This window comes from Notamacropus eugenii, chromosome 1 (assembly GCF_028372415.1).
Source record: "Notamacropus eugenii isolate mMacEug1 chromosome 1, mMacEug1.pri_v2, whole genome shotgun sequence".
NCBI lineage: Eukaryota > Metazoa > Chordata > Mammalia > Diprotodontia > Macropodidae > Notamacropus > Notamacropus eugenii.
The window spans coordinates 651,042,033-651,062,473 of NC_092872.1; the positions used below are offsets into that span (position 1 = coordinate 651,042,033).

Sequence of the window (20,441 nt, forward strand, 5' to 3'; positions counted from 1 at the left end):
CAAGTTCAAATCTGGCCTCAGATATTTACTTTCTGCTTAACCCTGGGCAAGTCCCCTAAGCCTGTTGGCCTTAGTTCCTCAATCTGCAAAAATGAGCTGGAGAAGGAAATGGCAAACCACTGCAGCATCTTTGCCAAAAGAAGCCCAAATTGGGTCATCGTAGTCTGGACACCAACTGAGAAACAACAGTCTAAGCCTTCTTATAGTCTCAGAGTAGTTAGCTCTGGAACAAGTAGTTATTTGACAACAAAGACAGAACAAAAATCACATCTCTTGATTACTTCATACCACACCTTACAGCCTCATAATTGACAAAGGTCTTTATTTATTGGAAACTTTCTGGGTGCTCATGTTGTCTATCATATCAAGTGCTAGATTTATGGTACCGTAAGATACCCTAAGTGCCAGACAAGTACAATTAATCCAAATTATTCATTTTTAGATGAAACATCTTTACCATAAGCCTGGAATATAAGAAAAATAAATTCACTTGCAGACCCAGAATACGACCACTATAAAATCTTCCAAAGCATTTTTCATCTAAATAGCAAGAATATGCTCCATTGAATACAAAAAAAGGAAGGTTCAGATGTAAGATATTAATCTGACCATTCCAATAATAGTAAATAATGTTTCAAAAGTTCATTCTAAGTAGAGATCACTGATTCTTGAGAAACTGAAACGTATCTAACCTTGTCATCTGACTGACCTTTACTACTCTTGATGGATTTGAAGAGTTAGGTGGCATATACCTACAGGTCCCCCTTGAAAAACAAAACCCTTTCAACAAACATGTAGTTAAGCAAAACAAGCATTGGCCATGTACAGACAACGTCCAACCTGACAGACTTCTTTAGAATTGTGAATACCATGGGCTAATAAAAAGCTGGTTTATACAATAAAATTTTCATATAGCACTAGAACTGTTTTTATTAAAATAGCCCCTTCAAATAAGAATGAGCCAACTTGTCAGTGATATGTTATCACCCTTAGCATGGTCCCATATTCATTAGAGTACTACTCCCTCCCCTAAAGGAAAGTGGTACTCCCTTCACTACACGTAAGAGCAGTAAAGAAACTGTTTTGAGTTGTAAGGATTATTTAGTATTATTTAAATGAACAGAAACCTATTTAACATGCAAATATGGAATAAATTTAATGACTCAAAGAATAGTTGATTTTTTTATTAACACATATACATTTACTTGTCTTCTGGCTTGTTGAAGCAGTAGGTTAGACAACACTTGCCACAATAATGTCTGTCAAAATGGCTAGCCATAAAGACTCCAGCACCACATTCATCAGAAGGGCACTCTCGTCGAAGGCGGCTGATCTTGCCATTCTCATCAACCTACAGAAGTGAGAAAAAAGTTTAAGAAAGCTTTTTTAACGTTTAAAAAAATCCTGTGCCTGTTTCACCTACTCAAATCTTGTTTCATTGTTATTCCTTTTGATAAGACTTTATGCTATTATACTTATGTGATAATTCCCCCAACACCACCCAAAGTTCAGAAATTCCACGCATTATGGTGATGTTTATTTTTTTGCTTCGCATTTCAAAACCCAATTCTCAAATTGTGGCTAATTGAGGTTGAGATGAATGGCCAAGAGCAAAGCACTTTCAATCTAAAAGACAAAATTGTGTTCCCATGTAGTAGGCTTAAGTTTTTAAATACGTGCATGGACCCCACTCATTTGGCAAAAGCACCACACATCTCTAGGAATAAAATTTCTCTTGCTGACTTTGAACTGAACATGTTTTATTTTTACCTTATAGTACTTCAGAACAGCAAGCTTAACCTTCTTTCTCTTATGCTTGTTCTTTTTGGGAGTGGTGTAAGACTTCTTCTTTCTCTTCTTGGCACCACCACGAAGCCTCAGAACAAGATGAAGGGTAGATTCCTATTCAACAGAACAAGCATACCAACACTTTAAGTGGCCTGATCTTCACTAGAGATCATTTGTTATTCCTGACACTGCATAAACCCTAAAAAAAAGAACTGTATAAATATGGGTGTAATTATGTTGACAAGCCTGAACTACTTAAGATTTCCAGCAATTTAGCATTGCAGGGCTAGAAAAAAATTTCAACTGAATGTATTTAATTTTTACCTTCTGAATGTTGTAGTCAGACAAAGTTCGTCCATCTTCCAGTTGCTTGCCAGCAAAAATCAATCTTTGTTGATCAGGGGGAATACCTAATAAAGACAAAGCCCAGAAATTTGCTTGATGTTTAAAACAAGTACCTCAAACAAAATTAAAATCCTTTTGATCCCTTAATCTGAAAAAAACTTCGTGGCCTTTCTTTATCACTCTCAGAGTTGACTACCTCCACATGCTCCCCTTATGCCCCAAGATTAAACAATCTGGCTTTTAAAGTCAGTCTCCAGCTGGCTCCTTCTTAATTTTCCTATACTTACACCTTATCTCCCAGTGCCATGTCCCCCTACCGTCCTCTGATCCAGTCCCGCTGGTCTCTTTGCCATTCCTCAAATAAGGTACTTTATCTGACATTTCCACTGGCTGTCCCATCTTGACCCCTTTTGGAATTCTCTGCCTCCTGGCTTCCCTTAGATCCCAAATAAAGCCTCAACTAACGCAGAAACCTTCCCTAGTCACCACGACACTACTGCGCATTCTTCTGGGATCGTTTCTAATTTAGTAAAATACATTAATTATGCGCTTTCTCCCCATCTTAGACTGTGAGCTCCTTGAAAGCACAGGCTTTTTCTTCTCCCTTTTTTGTATTCCCAGGGCTTTAAACAGTGGCTGGTGCGTAACAGGAGCTCAAAAGTGATGACTTGGATGCAATCCTCTACAAACAACTTAGTCTCCGAGTTGACACGGGTAGACAAAAAGGGGGAAGAAAGAAAAAAAACAACTTGCCTTCCTTATCTTGTATCTTGGCTTTGACATTTTCAATAGTATCCGACGGTTCAACCTAAAAATACAATCATTTTCTAGATTAAACCACTTCCCGTAGGAAATAGGCACCCCCTTCTACATATCCCGGTCCTTCCGGGCAGGTGAACACCCACTACCTGTGCACACCTGATCTGCATTAACCACGTCGCGGCGCCTGTCCGGGTCTCGAGGACCCAGGGCATGAAGCACGCCCGCCCGCGGCCCCACTCCGCCCAGGATCGAACCGGCCGGTCGCACGTGCTCGAAGCCCCGGCGTCTCTTCGGTAGAGGATCCGTCCCCGCGCCAGGCCCAGGGAGCCAAGTTCCGGCGGGGGAGGGCGGAGTCCCAGACCCGGGGCTCCCGGTCTCAGCCCTCGAGAAAAAAGCCGGGCTCCCTCCCAGACTTAACCGCAGGCCTCGGCCCCGAGAAAGAGCCTCAGAAAGCTCCGGGCCCGAGAACAAGGCTCCGCGTCCGAACCCGGACCCAGGCCGGAAAACGAGGTTCCAGGATCTCGCCCCCTTTCCGGGCCTCCCCACCCCCTCAGGCCAAGGCGGTCCGTACCTCAAGGGTGATGGTCTTCCCCGTCAAAGTCTTCACGAAAATCTGCATCGCGGCACTAGGTCCACCTGAGGACAGAGGAAAGGTAAAAGGGATGGTCAAAGGCAGTGGGTGAGAAGCAAGGCGGCTCCGCCACGGAGCGCAACGCGTGCACACACTCACCCGTTGATGGCGGATCCAAAAGAGAGAGCGCCCCGCCAACTCACGGGGTTTCCTACAGCCCCAGTCAAGGACCCTCAGGTGTAGGTGGCGCTGTTAAATGCCTGATTAAAATGCCAGAATGTGTTTCCATTCCCCCTCCCTTACTACCTACTTTGGACGCTCTTTTTTTAACCTAAATCTTCTTTACCTTCTTGACTCAGTAGCTTTAAAATTTTTTTTCTGTTAAGGAAACATCTCCAAAAGCTATTATTATAATTAAAGGCCCTTAAAGGGTTGAGATGGAGCAGGCAGAAGGAGAAGGGCCTTTGTCAGGTCCGGAGGTCTCGAGAGAGGGGCATTCTGGGAATTGTAGTTTTCCTTCGATGGTTGCTTCGGTCCGAACTACTCTTCCCACGATGCAGTTCAAGCAATCCGGGATCCTAGGTTACAAGCTCTTTCCGCCTCCAGTTACTGGCCCTCAGCGTCCTGCGATCTGAGGTGAGAAGCAGAAAGAGAATAAGTAGAAGGCAGGAGGAGCGAAGAAGAGAGAAGCAGAAAGAAGTAGAGGAACGGGGTTCGAAGGAGGGCCTCGAGAGGGAGGAGGAGAAGGGGTTCGGGCGGTGCCTGAAGGGGTCGCTGCCCGAGTCAAGTGTGTCCGAGGGCCGGAGAATACCGGGGCAGAGGGGCCCGAATGGATGGAAGAGAGCCCCGCTTGGAAAGGTTTCTCCTGGGTCCAGAGCTCAGGTAACGTTGTGCAGTATCTGGAAATCCGTAACCTCCGGGCCCTCCCCATTTTGTGCCTTTACCGATCCAGCAACTCTGGCTCCAGGCCTTGCAGCCCCCGCCCCCTTGTAAACAACCGTGGTAAATCGGTAGAACCTGCACGTGAATTCCTTGATCATCCCCGGAAGAGTGGGTGCGGTTCACCCGAACCCTCTAAAGTTGGGGAAAGGGCAGCTTTGTCCAGTCTTCGTTTGACAGCTACTTTTAATAACAATAACCAGTCTTTACGTAGTGCTGGTTTTTTGTATTTGTTTGTTTTAAATGAACCTCATCACAACCCTGCAAGGTGGGTGCTAGCATTCTTATTTTACAGGCGAGGAAACTGAGGCTGAGAGAGGTTAAGTGACTTGCCCAGGGAAAATGACTTCAAGTGTTTGAGGCAGGATTGGAACTGAGGTCTTCCTCCCTCTATGCTGTGTACCTCTCTCTGTTATCTGTGATTTGAACACAAATTTGAAAAGATTACTTGAAGTAAGGATTTCATTATCTAGTCTGACCAGTACCTGAAGCAGAATTCCTGTCCAACATATCCAAGTGGTCATCTGTTCCTGCTTGAAGATCTCCAAATAAGGAATACCATAGCTCTAATTATTAAAATTCTTTTCCTGACATCAGGACTAAATTTGCTTTTTTGCAACTTCCTGTTAACGTTGCCATTTTCTATAGCCAAACAAAACATCTGATCCATCTTAAATCTTTTCCTTCCCCATTTTTTCCATCTTCTGGCTCTTACTGAGACTTGGTTCTTTCCTGATGAACCTTTCTGAACTTTCCAGCACTGGTCACTCAGTCCAACCCTCCCCACTGGTTGAGGAATGGATAATTGAAATACTCCTTTCTCCCATTGCCACTTGGGAGTTCTGCCTCTACTATCATCGCTCCTTAATCTTTTTTCCACTGAGGTTCACCCAATCCATGTGTACTTCTAGGTGGTGAAGTGGATAGAGTACTGGCCTTGGAGTCAGGCTTTCCTGAGTTCTTATTTGGTCCCAAATTAGTTCTGTGGCCCTGGGCAAGTTACTTAACTTCTGTTTGCCTTAGTTTTTCCTCAGATGTATAAAATGGGTATAATGATAGCACCTGCCTCATAGGGTTGTTGTGAGGACTAATGAGATATTTGTGAAGTACTTAGCGTAGTGTCTAGCCCATAGTAGGTGCTCTATAAATGCTTATTTCCCTTACCCTACCCAATCAGAATTCTGGTAACTGTTGTCTACTGACTTCCAGGACTCACCCCTTCTTTCTTCAATGAGTTCATTGCCTGGCTCACAATCTTTTTCTCCTCCACAACTCCTATCTTCATACTAGGGGACTTCAAAATCTATATTGGTACTCCCTTAGGTATCCTAACCTCATAGTTATTCAACTTATTTCACATGACCTACTCCACTGGACCACAACTACAAAACAGAGATGGTTATATCCTTTATTGTGCCATTAGCCAGGAGTGCTCCTGCTTCCATGTTCATGAATTCTGCCCTTATCACCCCAAGCCTGGACTATTGTAATAGCATGCTGGTGGGTTTGCCTGCCTCAAGATTCTTCCCACTCCAATCTATCCTTCATTCAGCCATCAAAGAGATGTTCCTAAAGCACAGATCTGACCACATCACTTTCCTACTCCATAAACTCTACTGGGACCCTTTCATCAAGAGGATCAAATGTAAAATCCTTTGTCGTTCAAAGTCCTTCGTAAATTGGTCCCCTCTCCCTTTTTACCATATTCTCCTTCCCCATATAGTCTTTGGTCCAATGAAGTTGGTCGGCTTGCTGTTCCATGGATGAGACATTGTAGCTACTGCCTCCAAGCATTTTTACAGGCCTTTTCCCCTCTTTGGAACGATCTCCTTCCTCATCTTTGCCCTCAGGAAGCCTTTTCATGTCTTAGTTCTATTGCCTTCTCTTTGTGGATAATTTCCAGTTTTATCTGTGTCACTTGTTTGTACATAGTGATCTGCACATTGTCTGCCCAGTTAAATTGTGAGCTCCTTAAGAGTAGAGGTGATCATTCACCTTTCTTCTTATCCTCAGTGCTTAGCACAGTACCTGGCACATATTAGGCACTTAGTAAATGTTTATTGATTCATTAATGAAATGATTTCTCAATCTTCCACGGATAAACCTTTCAAGTGTACTGAGCTGCTTCTTCTCAGCCCATCAGTAAGCATTTATTAAATGTTAAACATCTCATGTCCTTCAGCTGTACGTCTTACAGCATGGACTAGAAGCCCTTCACTCTCTTGTAATTTCCTGCTCAATGTTCTTTCTTAAATGTGGTTCCCAAAACTGAGCAAAAGATTTCAGTTGTTGTCTAGCCAGGGCAGAGTCCAAAGGAACTATTGTTTTCCTATTCCTCGAAGCTATACTTCTTAAAGCAGCCCAAGATTGAATTAGCTTTTTCAGCTGTCATAGCACACCACTGATTCATGTTAAGATACCAGTCCAATAAAACTGTTATATTTTTCAGAGGAACTGCTGTCTATTCATACTGTCCCCATCTTGTACTTAATAAAATTAATTTTTTGAGCCAAAGTGTATGATTTTGCGTCAGTATTCATTAAATTTTGTTTTATTTAACTCATTCTGTTCCATCAAGATCTTTTTGGATCTTGATTCTATCATCCAATGTGTTAGCTACCCTTGGCTTTGTGTCATCTGTAAATTTGATAAGGATGTCATCTATGCCTTTAAGTCATTGATAAAAATATTAAGAAGCATCAACACATGCACAAATCCCTTTCCAGGTTGACTTCAAACAATTAATGACTTTACTTTTGAGTCTGACCATTCAACCAGTGATAAATTTATCCAGTTGTATTATCATTTAGTTCACATCTCTCCATTTTTTAATACAATAAATTGCTTTTTTCAGAGTATTTATTTTTTTAAAAAGAGAAAAAAACATTTCTGACAAAATGTTAGACAAACGTGGCACCTGAATGTAATTTGGGGCAGCAGCCCTGGCCATATTAAATAAAGTGACAGCTCCATTGGTTTCAGCTGGGACATAGTATTTAACAAAATAGCTCTTTGCAAGCCAGTGTGCAATGGATAGAATACAGTACTGTAGTTCTGGTTTTTAGTTTATGTGTAGAGTTGGAAAAAATGATAGCAGGGCTTTTTAGTCCCTTGTATAGAAGAAGTAATTAACTGTCCTTTACCCCTGTTTGGTAAGAGCTGGTTTAAACGACTTAGTGGTGTTATTTAGGCATAATCCACTACTGCTACTGGGTAACTCACTGGGAAGATTTACAAAGTTAAATTAGGGGTTTCAGGATATTACAATCCATTATACTATTAAAAGATATTAGATTTGAAATTGACAACTATTGGGATTATTTGGGGTTATTCACATAGGACCCAGGAACTAGCATCATAGCCCAATTCTTGTTCAGATGATAATCTCTATAATTTTGGAATATAGAATGTTTTAATGCCAAATGAAGACTTTTGGGGTCCCAAATTTGTTTAATATTTAATCATTAAATTTGGCAGAAGACCAGCTGCCTAGCTTCGCTATTAGTATGTTAATGTTAAAAATGAGAATAACTGTTTGTTCACCTGTGAGGAGTTTAGCCCTGTGGCTAGGTGTTTGGGTTAGGAATGGATGCAGAGGCCTATTTATGTTAGGTTCTTCTAATGAAGTTAGGTTCTTCTTTGAGGAGATAAGATTTTATACATTTGAAAAATATTAAAGACTAGCGGGCCACATAGTGTAAGTGGGATAGGGCTCTGGACCTGGAATCAGGAAGAGCTGAATTCAAATCCTCTTGACCTCAGTTACCTCATCTCTAAAATGAGGATAATAATGATATTACATAAAGTGCTGTTTTTTGTCTGTCACTCTCAAAGAGGACCATGACCTCAGGGAGGTGATGCAATGACCTGCAAGTGAATTGGATTTAAATGAGGGAGGGCTGTGCAAAGTCACTAGTTTCACTTTCTCCTTCAGAGCCATCTGAGTCCAGTGGCTAGCTATACATCAGGACAGCTGGAGATAGCCCAGGATGTGGTGGGAGACCTTGACCTTTTTAAACTAAGGTCTTTCCCAGGTCTCATTTTGACTGAGGTGCATTGTAAACCTTAAAAAACTTTTCAAATGTGAGCTATTATTAATATTACTTTCTGTTACAAGATGACTAAATGTAGTAAGGTACCAAAATGTATAGTGTAGACAGTAGATACTAAAGCCATTCAGGAAGAGGAGAGCTCTATCTTGCCTGGAGTTATGGAGGAAGTAGAATTTATGAAGGACCTTTGAAGAACAAGATAGGATTTTAATGGAGGGGAAGAGAAACTGCATTCCTGGAAGGGAAACAATATTTTAAGTCCAAATTTTTTTAAAAATAAAGTACTTATTTTGAGCAAGGAGCATTGTGCTAGGTTTTGAGTTTAATATGAAGTTTAGTTAAGATAGTCTCTATACTCATAGAATATGCACATAGGGAGATATGATGCATATACTTCAACAGAACTACAAATGATCTCATCAATGTGGGTAGTTATTACAACTCTGAGTATTGCAATTTATCCCTGCTCTCTTATTCAAAGTTCTTAGAATCCTAAATTTAGATGGCAAAGGAGTTCCTCCAATGTAATACCTCTTAAAAAAACAAACCAAAAAATGAAGACATTGAGGCCCAGAATATTAAAGAGGTCACACAGAGTAAATTGCAAAGCTGAGACTTGGACCTATGTATTCTAACATCAAATCCAGTGTGCTTTTTCTTGTACCACAATGAAGTCCTGTCTGTATCTTCCTAAAAATGCTCCATGGGGGAGTTCCCTTAATGTTCTCAGGCCTTCCTCTAGATACCATATTTTTATTAGTGGAGCACATAAACTTTATCTGTGATCTCTCCTCTCATTTTGTATCTGGTCTACTTCTTCATATAATCCATCTTTTGTGGTGGTATGCACAACTTTTAACTTTTTCAAGTTTGTAACATTCCAATACTTGCAGCTATCCAATGTCACCAGAAGAATATGAATGTTAAAAATGTTGCATTTTCTTCCTAATCAATGTTGCACCCACTTCCGTTGTCCAGTTGCAATGAATGTCCAAGGTTGATATACTGAAGAGCTTTGTGGGCTGTCCATACAATTCACATCATAGTATAGACAATAATCATTTTTCACTCACTTGGTTTTTCCAAACTCCTTTGAAGGGTTGTGGTTCTCATTTAGGATTCTCTCATGTTTTAGAGCTTGATGACATCCTTAAAATATTATCTATAGATATCATTTGGAGAAGCTTACCATGCATAGGAACTTTGAGCTAGCTATTCTCCAAGTCATTGATAAATGCGTAAATATACCTCTCTATTTAGTGCCTCAAGTTATATAATTAGAGGATTGTCAAAGTTATTTCTGTTGTTTCACCTTTAGGAACTCATGTAAACCACAAAGACTTTGAGATGATTTTCATGTATACATGAGAGACGCCTTGTTGGAGAACCATCTTTAATCCAGTGCTTTTTCGTAGCCAGTAAACACAGAGGGATCTTATTAGCTGTGAGCGTTTCAGTCAATTATATGTGTGTAAAGAATATAATTTGCAAAAGTTGTCTCATACTTTCTTCAATGATCCCCTCCTTCCCATCCTTAACGATTTTGTGGGGATGGGAAAATGGGCAGATTGGGGTCAGTAGCTGTTGATATATTCTCAGTTGTTTTTATCGTGGTAATAATGTCTGTGAAATCTTCCAGTTGATATCCTCCCCGCTTTCAGATAGCTTGAAGATCAGTACCTCGAAACTATTATCTCTGAAATGGACTCCCTACTTTGTTTAGTTCAACAGCTCTTACCATCTTTTTTGTTTTCCTTAGTGCTCTTTTCGGGTATTGAGGTGATGCAGTGGATAGAGTGCTGGGCCTGGAGTCAGGAAGACACATCTACCTGAATTCAAATCCAGCCAAAGACATTATTAGCTGTGTGACCCTGGGCAAGTCACTTCACTCTGTTTGCCTATTTCTTCATCTGTAATATGACCTGGAGAAAGAAATGGCAAACCACTCCAGTATCTTTGCCAAGAAAACCCCACATGGGGTCACAAAGAGTCAGACACAACTGAAACAACTGATCAACAGTGCTCTTTTGACTTCCTCATACATGACCCTGGAGAATGTGATAGTAGAGGTCAAATGTAGTGGATCCATTATCATTGGTGGAGAAAATAATTTATTATGCTAATCTAGACCAGTGGTATCAAACTCAAATAAGAAACAGACCCTGTAGACTGAATATTGACTTAAAAAATCACAAATTAACATTATCTTCATTGTATTTTTATTTTGTTAAACATTTCCCAGTTGTATTTCCCCCACTTTATTAGAAGCTTTAATGATATTTTCTGCTTCATATATCACCATTATATCCTGTGTATCTGTAATAAGAGTTAGAGATCTTCTCCTGTCCATTACTAGGCCTCAAGTAGAGCCCATTGCAGAAGGAACTTGTTTAAAGGGAAAGTTTGCTTATGGGGAGTTATGCTTGCTTGAAGGCTTTCACACCTTTTGGTAATTAGGCACTGAAGCCAGGCCTTCTGGCTCTGTATGTACTGTAAGGTGAGATTTTGCTTTGAGGGCTTACTCTTTGGAAGAAGGTTTGTATGCCAGATGAGACTCTGGGTAGCCATTAAGAAACCCTCTACCCCTTTGAAAACCCAGATGTAGATGCTTTACTCTCTGGTAACTATGTATGTATGTAATGGTCAGAGAGTTGGATCTGTCTGTTGATCTCTGATGTATATATTGATTATGGTCAAACAGAATCCCAGTATGTTGGTCTTTATTTCTCAGCTTATATTTTCTCTGTTTTGAATGTAATTAAAAGAGATTGCTGACCCCTTAAACAGCTTTCCTAGTACAGCAGATCCAAGAACCTATACTAGCAAGCCATCCTGGATATGCTAGAGTGCTTGCTGCTACAGTATCCTTCCCTTTTCCTCTCCCAAAGAGCCATTCCATATGACAAATATTATTTTTGGAAAGAAAAAAGTGAGCACAAATGATTGATACATTGGAAAAAGTTCAAAAACATTGCAATGTGTAATTCCTGGGGACTTTCTATCTCCTCACAAGGGTATGTTGAGGGTATCTTCTCTTATGTCTTCCTATGAGTCCCGCTTGGTTGCTTTTCTTCCCCCCCCAAATTCTTCTTAATTGTCTTTGAAAAAGAAAAATAAGAACATTTCCATGTACCCAGCAGAACATGAAATGATTCAGTATAAAACAATAAATTTCCATTTCAAGGAAACCTGTATGATAAATATTACACATTGTTTTCAAAGCTACCCAGCATTTTTTGCTTCCTTCTAGGTTTTCTTTTGTTCTCTGCTGTATACTTTTTGCTTTATTTTTTCCCCTTCCCTCCCCCCACTCTAAAGAAGACTGTAGTTAAACTTGGATGTATATATACATATACACATACATACATATATGTATACACACATACATACACATGCAGTCATACATATGTATGTAAGACTGTAGTTTGCATAATTCTACTTGTCATCTCTTTCATCTCTAGTATCTTGCTATCTAGCCTCAATGAAACATAGCAAGTGCAAGTAAGCTCTTGCACTTACACAGTCACTAGTGGAGTAAAACAAGGGCTTATGTTGGCTCCCATGCATTTTAGTACATTTTCTGCAGTTTTGTCAGATGCTTTCAACAAGAAGGAAAACTACATCAGGGTCAGCAAGTGCATTGATGGTAATTTATTTAACTTGAAAAGGCTACAAGCCAAAAGTAAAGCAGGGGGAGAGTTGGTTTTTGTTTGCAATAATTGTGCACTCAGTACAGCCTCCGAGATACAATAAAGTCAGGAATGATATTCTCTACTGCTTTTGCGTATTTTGGACTAACACCAAAAAAAACCCCAAAACCCAAAATGCGCAGGTTCTTCACCAGCCAGCACCACACCATCCACATATGCAACCATTGATTGTAGCAGGTTTAATTTTGAATGCTATGGGTATGCTTGGCAGTATACTTTCCAGGGATGTCCACATAGATTATGAGGTTGACTCATGCATTGCCAGAGCTAACACCAAAGGAAAGCGTGGGAGTGAAAAGGTATTAGACTGCCTACCAAACTGAAGGTCTACAGAGCCATTGTGCTGACCTCAGTGTTGTGTGCCTGTGAAACCTGAACTGTTTACCAAGCGACATGCCAGGAAGCAGAATAAATACTTCCATTTGAATTGTCTTAGGAAAATTCTGAAGATCACTTGGTAAGATAAGATACTAGATACCAAGGTCCTTTCTTGAGCTAAACTGCCAAGCATTTAAACTCTGCTCCAGCGGGCTGGCCATGTTGTTCAAATGCGAAATGTATGTTTGCCTAAAAGACTTTTACAGAGAACTCACACAAGGTAAGTGCTCGCATGGAGATCAGAAGTGATACAAGGACACTCTCAAGGTCTCTCTGAAGAACTTTGGAACTTATTGCATGACATGGGAGACACTGGCAAAAGACCACCTACATGGCATGTCTGCATCAAAGAAGGTGTTGTGTGCTTTGAGTGAAGCAGAATTGCAGTAACTCAAAAGAAATGTGTGATGTGCAAATTTAGAGACATCTCCACTCCAAATGTTCATATGGACTATTTGTGCCTTACCTGTGGTAGAGCCTTCTAAGCTTGTATATTTGATCATCTGTAGTTGGATATACTGTACCTTGACCCCAATGTAGTGATATCATTTTGGTCCTCTTCTAGAATGGAGAACAACCAACTATATACACAAATCTAGTAATATATGTACGTGTATACACACATGTGTGCTATTTTTCTTCCTTGCCTTTTTCAGTTTAAGGTGCTTTTGATTGTATTTTCAAGTCACCAGAAAAGTATATTTTCTCGCATTAGACTTTTCTGATACCTCCAATTGTTAAGAAATCTCAGCTTCCCCAAATTGCCTTTCTACCTATGTTGTATTTGCTTATATGTATGCATATTATTATTTTTAACTCTCATATACTTTATTTTCATGAAATTTAGGAAATTTTTTTTCTACTTATCACTTTGCCATTGAATATCAAAGGTCAGTGTATATACCATGACCTTTTAAATAACAAACACTATTTAAAAAAAAATTTTGATTCCTCTCCCCCAATTAAAAAGGATCAAAGAGAAAGAGGCAGCACTAAAAATGGGCAATATTTTTTAAGCAGTGGAAACTACCTAAATCTTTTTCTTTGTTGTTTTTTTCTTTTTTTAAATTATTTGTTTTCAGTGTCCTACAATCACTTCCATATAACTTAGATTTTTTCCCTCTCCCTCCCCTCTTTCCCCCCTTCCTCCCTGAGACAACATACAAATTTATATAGGTTCTACACATACATTCCTATTAAATACATTTTCACCATAGTCGTGTTGCATAAGAATTAAAATGAATGGAAGAAAGCATAAAATAAACCAAAATGTAATACCAAAGCAAATGATTTACTACACTCTGCGATAGAATCCCATAGTTCTTTCTCTGGATGTGGAAGGCATTTTGCCACAAGAGTCTATTGGGAATTTTTTAAATCCTTGCATTGCAATGAAGTTGTAAGTCTACCAGAAAAAGACCTCACACACTGTGGCTGTTGCTGTGTACAGAGTTCTCCTGGTTCTTCTCCTTTCACTCAGCATCAGTTCATACAAGTCTTTCCAGGCTTCTCTGAAGTCTTCCTGTTCATCATTTCTTATAGCACAATAGCATTCCATTACATTCATATACCACAACTTGTTCAGCCATTCCCCAATTGATGGGCATCCCCTTGATTTCCAGTTTTTGGCCACCACAAAGAGTGCTGCTATAAATATTTTTGTACATGTGGGACCCTTTCCCATTTTTATGAACTCTGGAATACATTCCTAGAAGTGATGTTGCTGGGTCGAAGGGTATGCACATTTTTGTAGCCCTTTGGGCATAGTTCCAAATTGCTCTCCAGAATGGTTGGATCAGCTCACAGCTCCATCAACAATGAATTAGGGTTCCAACTCTCCCACATCTCTAACATTTATCATCTTCCTGTTTTGTCATGTTAGCCAATTTGATAGGTGTGATGTGGTATCCCAGAGTTGTTTTGATTTGTATCTCTCTAATCAATAGTGATTTCATTTTTTCATATGACTATAAATAGCTTTGATTTCTTCCTCTGAAAAGTGCCTGTTCATATCCTTTGACCATTTATCAATTGGGGAATGACTTATATTCTTGTACATTTGACTCAGTTCTTTATATATTTTAGAAATGAGACCTTTATCACAGACACTAGTTGCAAAAATTCTTTCCCATTTTTCTGCTTCCCTCCTAATCTTGGTTGCATTGGGTTTGTTTGTGCAAAAGCTTTTCAGTTTAATGTAATCAAAATTATCCATTTTGTACTTCATAATGTTTTCTATCTCTTGTTTAGTCAAAAATTTTTCCCTTCTTCATAAATATGATAAATACACTACTCCTTGCTCCACTGATTTGTTTATGGTATCAATCTTTATAAGTGGATCATGTACCCATTTGGACTTTATTCTTGTGTATGGTGTCAGGCATTGGTCTATGCCTTGACCTTCTCCACAGCCTCACCAGCAACCTTGCTGCCCTTATACCTGTTTGTTTACCTTGGTCACCTTGTCACCCTCCTGTATTCCGTCTTCTCCCTTCCCACCTTCTCTCCTACACCCCAGCCTGAGACACTCACTTTTTGCCTCTTACATCTGGAAAGGGTACATTATTGTGTTCCCTTTGGTTCCACACACCTTTCCTATGAGTTCACAAACCAAAGGACCACTCCCTTATATGCTGTTCCCCCACTACAATATAAATTCCTTGAGGGCAGAGACTCTCTTGCTTTTGTTTTTGTGTCCCCAACACTAAATTTAGTAAGTACTGAATAAATACTTTTCATTCATTATTCAAGAGTTGATACTGCCCCAAATTCGTTATCCTGCAAATAAGCTGATGATAAGTCTCTCTCAACTTTGTTAGGCTGGTCCTCAGACAGCAGACATGCAGTGCATCACTGAACCTTTACTTCAGGTGTTCCTAGTTTGGTAGGGCCCTCCAGAGTGTGTTTCTTTGACATAGCCTTTGAGAACCCACATCACTTCTGTCCCACAATATAGTACTTTGTTATGTAGTGTAAGTTGTTAGGATCAAATGAGGTAAAATTTGTCCATAATAACACTTTATAAATTATATATATGGCAGCCATCATGACTTCATAGGAAATAGCCAATGAAACAGAGGTATGACACTGATACCAAAAGAAGCAAAGCCTCACAGAGGTGTGAAGGATGGATTTGGGAGAGTGAAATGTAGAATTGACAAGACCTGCTCGAAGGCATTGCAACAGTACCACATCCCTCAGTATTGTGGGCCTCTTCTGGAATGCGGATAGTGGGAATAGAGAGGATGGAAGAGTTTTGAGAAAGATTTTAGAGGGAGACACCAAAAGAACGTATTAGACCATACGTAAAAGTGCAATAATTATAGATTTTGTGACTCAGAGACATCCATATGCATTCATTTACAAATGAGTATTTTAATTTCCTGACATGAATTGAAAAAGATTAGAAAATTGGCATTAATTTGATTATGTTGCTGTCTATTAAGCTTTATTCTGATGACTTTTTTTCTCTCTTTCAGGGTTTGAGCAAAGTGTTGGCTTTGTTGCAAAAACAGGATCAGAGTTAAACTTTTATCCGGGAACAGTTGCACAGAGTGTTAAGGAATGTCTGTTCCAGAGATTGCAATAAATAAACATCCAATTCTCCCTCCTATAATTAGTAATTATGATAAGGAGTTTTTGGAAAGAATGCAAAAATATATAATTATAGAAACCGAAAGAGTGGGCTGTACTGATGAAGGACCAGCCGATGAATATTTCATCATATACAGAAATGTATTTGACAAGGTAATATAGTGCTTTAAGAATTTGAAAAATTTATTTATAAATGACGGTGTGAGACTGTCCTTCTCTGACCTTCCAAATACTATACCTGTCTCTAGTGAAATAGATTCTATTTCTACTCAAGGAAATTGTATAGTGTTTCTAGAACAGATAGGTATGCAATATAGTATAAGTGTAGATTATAAATATGTACTTGTTAACTCAGCCTAAGCCCAATTATTTCTCCCTCAAATAAGTCAATTTTGATTCTTAGACCAGAACCTGGTTATATAGGCCAGCTTCATTCTGATTTTTTTTTTTACTCGAAAGTACCAGTTATGTGCCATTGCTTAGGTCATCTCCCTGCCTAAAATGTTTTCCTTCTTTACCTCCACCTCTGGAAATCCCAGGCTCAGGAAACTTTAAGGCTCAAGTCAATTGCCAGCTCCTACAATAGATTTTACCGATCTTTCCCACCTACATCAGTGAAGGTGCCCCCTGAGATTGCTCAGTATCTCACAGGTTGTGTTTGCACTTCTTTCTTAAAGAGGAACATGACATCAGGGAATGATGACATGACTTGCAGTTGACTTGGGTTTGAATGAGCTGTGCAAGGTCACCAGCCTCACTTTCTCCTCAAGAGTCATTTGTGTCCAGTGGCCTGATATTCATCAGAATGACTGGAGATGAGTCAGCATGCAATGGGAGACCCTGGCCCTTTTAGGGTAAGGTCTTTTTAGGTTCTCTCTTTGAGTGAGGTAAGACCCATTCAGTGAATAGGCCTCTTTGAGAAGTGAGTTGAGGGATGCTGGCCAAAAGAGAAACTGTTGGTCACAGGTTGTGTTTGTCCTTCATTCTTGAGGATGGACCATGACATCAGGGAATGATGACTTGCAGTTGACTTGGATTTGAGTGAGGGAGGGCCATGCTAGGTCATTAGCCTCACTCTCTCCTCCAGAGCTGTCTGGGCTCAGTATCTACTTATCTGTGGATGAGATGCTTCCCCAGTAGAATGTAAATTCTTTGAAGGCAGGGGTCTACTCATTTTGTTTTGTATCTCTAGCATCCAGCTCAATTCCTTTCTTATAGCAGGAGAAAGGGACAGGGACTTGTGAGCTCATTAGCATAGGGAGCTCCCAGATGAAGGCTCCTCCCCATCCCCAGCCCAATTCTGGTCAGCACCTCCTCTGCTGCTTCATGGTGCTAACAACAACAGTAGTGCTAGTTAGAGGATTGCTTTGGGAACTGAGAAGTTAGGCAACTTTTCCAGGGTCACATAGCCAGAGTATATCATTGGTAAAACTTGAACCTGGATCATCTTGGTTCCAAGACTGGCTTTCTGTCCACTATGCCTCTCAAATCATGTGAGAATTAAAAAATTTAATTCTTTGAATAATTATTTTGTGGTGATAGTAGACAGATCAAGGAGAGGAAGTGGTTGCTGTTTGTGTTGTTCAGTTTCAGTCATGTCTGACTCCTTGTGATCCCATTGGGGGTTTTCTTGGTAAAGATACTGAAGTGGTTTGCCATTTTCTTCTCCAGCTCATTTTGTAGATGAGGAAACTGAGGCAAACAGTTAACTGACTTGCCCAGAGTCACAAAGCTAGTAAGTGTCTAAGGCTGTATTTGAACTCAAATCTTCTGACTCCAAGCCTGGCATTCTTTACACTGTGCCACCTAGCTGCCCCAGGGAGTGGTAGGCACTTAATAAATGCTTGTTGAATTGACTTGAATATTATTAAATATAGATAGAATAGCTTTCATTTAACCTAATACTGATCAAGGAGAACACCGTGCAGCCAGGACAGTATTAAAAGATCCCATTATTCATGATTAAAGGAGGCCCCATATTAAAAAAAACCCCAACAAAACACCACTATTGTCTTCAGTCACCATTACTTAGGTGCATCTGACTTATTCTCATGTATTATGCAGTTGGACAGGACATCATTACTGTACATGATTGACTGTGATAATTAGATCAAGTTTTCAAAAAGAAGTTTCTGGATTTGTAGGATTAATTTTTACCTGCCTATCACACACAGAGACAACATTTTTTAAAGACTTGTAAAATAACCAGACATTTAACTTGATACTTTTAGGTTCACAAATACAGTTTTCATCTATTCATTCAAGAATTATACCTTGCCTACTGTCAAAAGACAACTCCCTTTGAACTTACAGATTAAAATATATTACAAAACAAAATTTGATTTGAGGATAAAATAACAAAATGTATCTGAAAGATAGAACGAGGCTTTCAGGTATCTCAGGTGAACAGATTCCAGCATTCAGACAACAACTTAGGTTTTTTTGGCTGAGGCAGAAAAGAAAACACTTTAGGGGTTATATAGTTCACCTAACCGAAACAGTAGCACTGGAAGTCTTTAAAGTTTGTTGTTGCTGTTGTTAAAATCCCCAAATGCTGAACATCCATCAACAGACTTATTTTTGCTTCTTGTTTAGCAACCCAGGCACTGCATGTTTTCAGATTTAAAATATTTTAAATGAGTTTGCTTGTAACAGCTTCGGAAAAGAAGAGCCCCACCTAGATTTTGCTTTTACTTTTTGTATTTTTATTTTATAAAATGCCATTCTTTGGGGAAAGAAAAATCAACATGCTTTAAGTGAGATTTACTGTCTAAAATTCAGAAAACTTAGCCTGATATCAGCTTCAGCTGGCGATATTTAGGATATATCCAGTTTTCCCAGCATATGTTAAGATCTTTAAAGATAAGAACTGTTTTATCTTGTTTGCATTTCTTCTCACCCCCTCAACCGTATTTATTAGTCACATAGTTTGCACACCAGGTGCTCAGCAAATGTTGGCGATAAATTTAAAAATCCAGTTGTAGTTTAAGTTTGCTAAATGTTTACGTGCACAATTTTAATTATAATCTCATATCATTTCAAAGTGATTTGTGATGCTGTTTGCAAGGCTTTTGTTTTATGTTCTCTTAGAATGAATTTAGTACCATAGTCAGGAAAATAATGTTTTCAGATAATAGAGCATGTCACCGCATACAAAACTATTCTTACTTCAATCAAACAAGAATATGATTCATTCATTGAGACAATAAAGAAGGGTCAAAGAAATGCATTTTATCTTCATGGAAAGCTGAAAGTTCTGGCAGCAGAGCCCACAACACTGGTATATCATAGGAAAAGAGTAGTCCAACTTGAATCAAAGTAAGTATATTAGTTTAGATTAAAGGATTATGTGAATTAATGATTACATAATAATTAGGCAGCACAACTGTAGTTTAGTGGTTCTCTATGTTTCTGTTGGTATTATTGTTATATCTTTGATTTTTCAGGAGTTCATATCTATCTCATGAAAGTAGTACATTCCATGTATGTATACATGTATTTATTTAAATTAAAGCAAATTTAACTTATTTTAATTTTGAGAATTTTATAATACTCTTTAAAATAAGGTAAGGTATTCTGGAGAATCATTGCTTTCTGTAGGTAATTTTTCACATATTTGAATTAGTTATAATTCTGAACCTGGCTGTACTACCTCCATGAAAGGGCTTTAGTCCTGAAGTGTGCACAAGTTAATAGCATACAGTCAGGTGGCACAATGCTCATTCTTGCAAAATTTTCTCAGATTTTTTTGAGTTCTAGAAATTTGCCAATAAATCAGCTTTGTAAATAGTTTTAAATCAGCATTGAAAATCTTGAACCAGTTTGCAGAATTTCCATTGTCCCTTCTCATACTTAGCCATGTCACAGAGGAAAATTGCATTCAATGGGTAAGCAAGCAGCTTGGGAAAACTCACTCTTACCATCATACTTAAGTTTGTATTAACTTTATTTAACAAAGGAAAAATTTTAAATGAATCTGTTTTGTGAGGCTTGACTTCTACTTCCACATTGATGGTAGAATAGCAGAAAATAAGTCTGAAGATGCTAAGAATTAAGTGCTTTTAGTTCATATATTGACTAACATAAGTCTGAGTACTATAAATATGAAATCTTTATCCAGTGACATACTTTTGGAGAAATTGAGCCACATTTCATTACTGAGGTTCTAACAATGAATGAAAGCAGAAGACAAATGGTAGACAACTAGGTGGCACTATATAGGCACCATAGTGGTACCACAGGGTGTTGGACCTGCAACCAAGAAGACCTAAGTTCAAATTCAGCCTCAGACACTTAATAGCT

The 20,441-nt window shown here is 39.1% G+C and overlaps 2 protein-coding genes across 7 annotated transcripts in view; one reads left to right on the forward strand and one right to left on the reverse strand.

The window, feature by feature from the left end:
* Positions 1-1,169: 1,169 nt before the first annotated feature.
* Positions 1,170-4,097, reverse strand: RPS27A (ribosomal protein S27a). Its single transcript, XM_072635547.1, has 6 exons — positions 3,626-4,097; positions 3,467-3,531; positions 2,887-2,941; positions 2,113-2,198; positions 1,771-1,902; positions 1,170-1,351 (listed from the first exon to the last, which is right to left on the reverse strand). Exons 2-6 carry the CDS (start codon positions 3,512-3,514, stop codon positions 1,202-1,204), a joined length of 471 nt encoding a protein of 156 aa, XP_072491648.1. The 5' UTR covers positions 3,515-3,531; positions 3,626-4,097; the 3' UTR covers positions 1,170-1,201.
* The window catches only part of CLHC1 (clathrin heavy chain linker domain containing 1), a 56,477-nt gene continuing 40,050 nt past the window's right edge, over positions 4,015-20,441 (forward strand). For 2 of the 6 annotated variants that reach the window (XM_072635541.1, XM_072635543.1), the window contains exons 1-3: positions 4,094-4,348; positions 16,025-16,292; positions 19,270-19,457. In XM_072635541.1, coding sequence (XP_072491642.1) covers positions 16,110-16,292; positions 19,270-19,457 — 371 coding nt within the window. In that variant the 5' untranslated portion in view covers positions 4,094-4,348; positions 16,025-16,109. Of the gene's footprint in view, positions 4,349-16,024; positions 16,293-16,866; positions 16,994-19,269; positions 19,458-20,441 lie in introns of those variants that run through there. The other 4 variants (XM_072635542.1, XM_072635545.1, XM_072635544.1 and 1 more) reach the window with 4 other exon arrangements.

Bases quoted from the DNA above. Each gene is read 5' to 3' on its own strand.
- RPS27A (XM_072635547.1), bottom strand. From the start codon at position 3,514: ATGCAGATTTTCGTGAAGACTTTGACGGGGAAGACCATCACCCTTGAG. The intron at 2,942-3,466 runs GTACGGACCGCC...TTGTATTTTTAG, and splicing joins GGAAGACCATCACCCTTGAG to GTTGAACCGTCGGATACTAT. The intron at 1,352-1,770 runs GTAAAAATAAAA...TCACTTCTGTAG, and splicing joins CTGTTCTGAAGTACTATAAG to GTTGATGAGAATGGCAAGAT.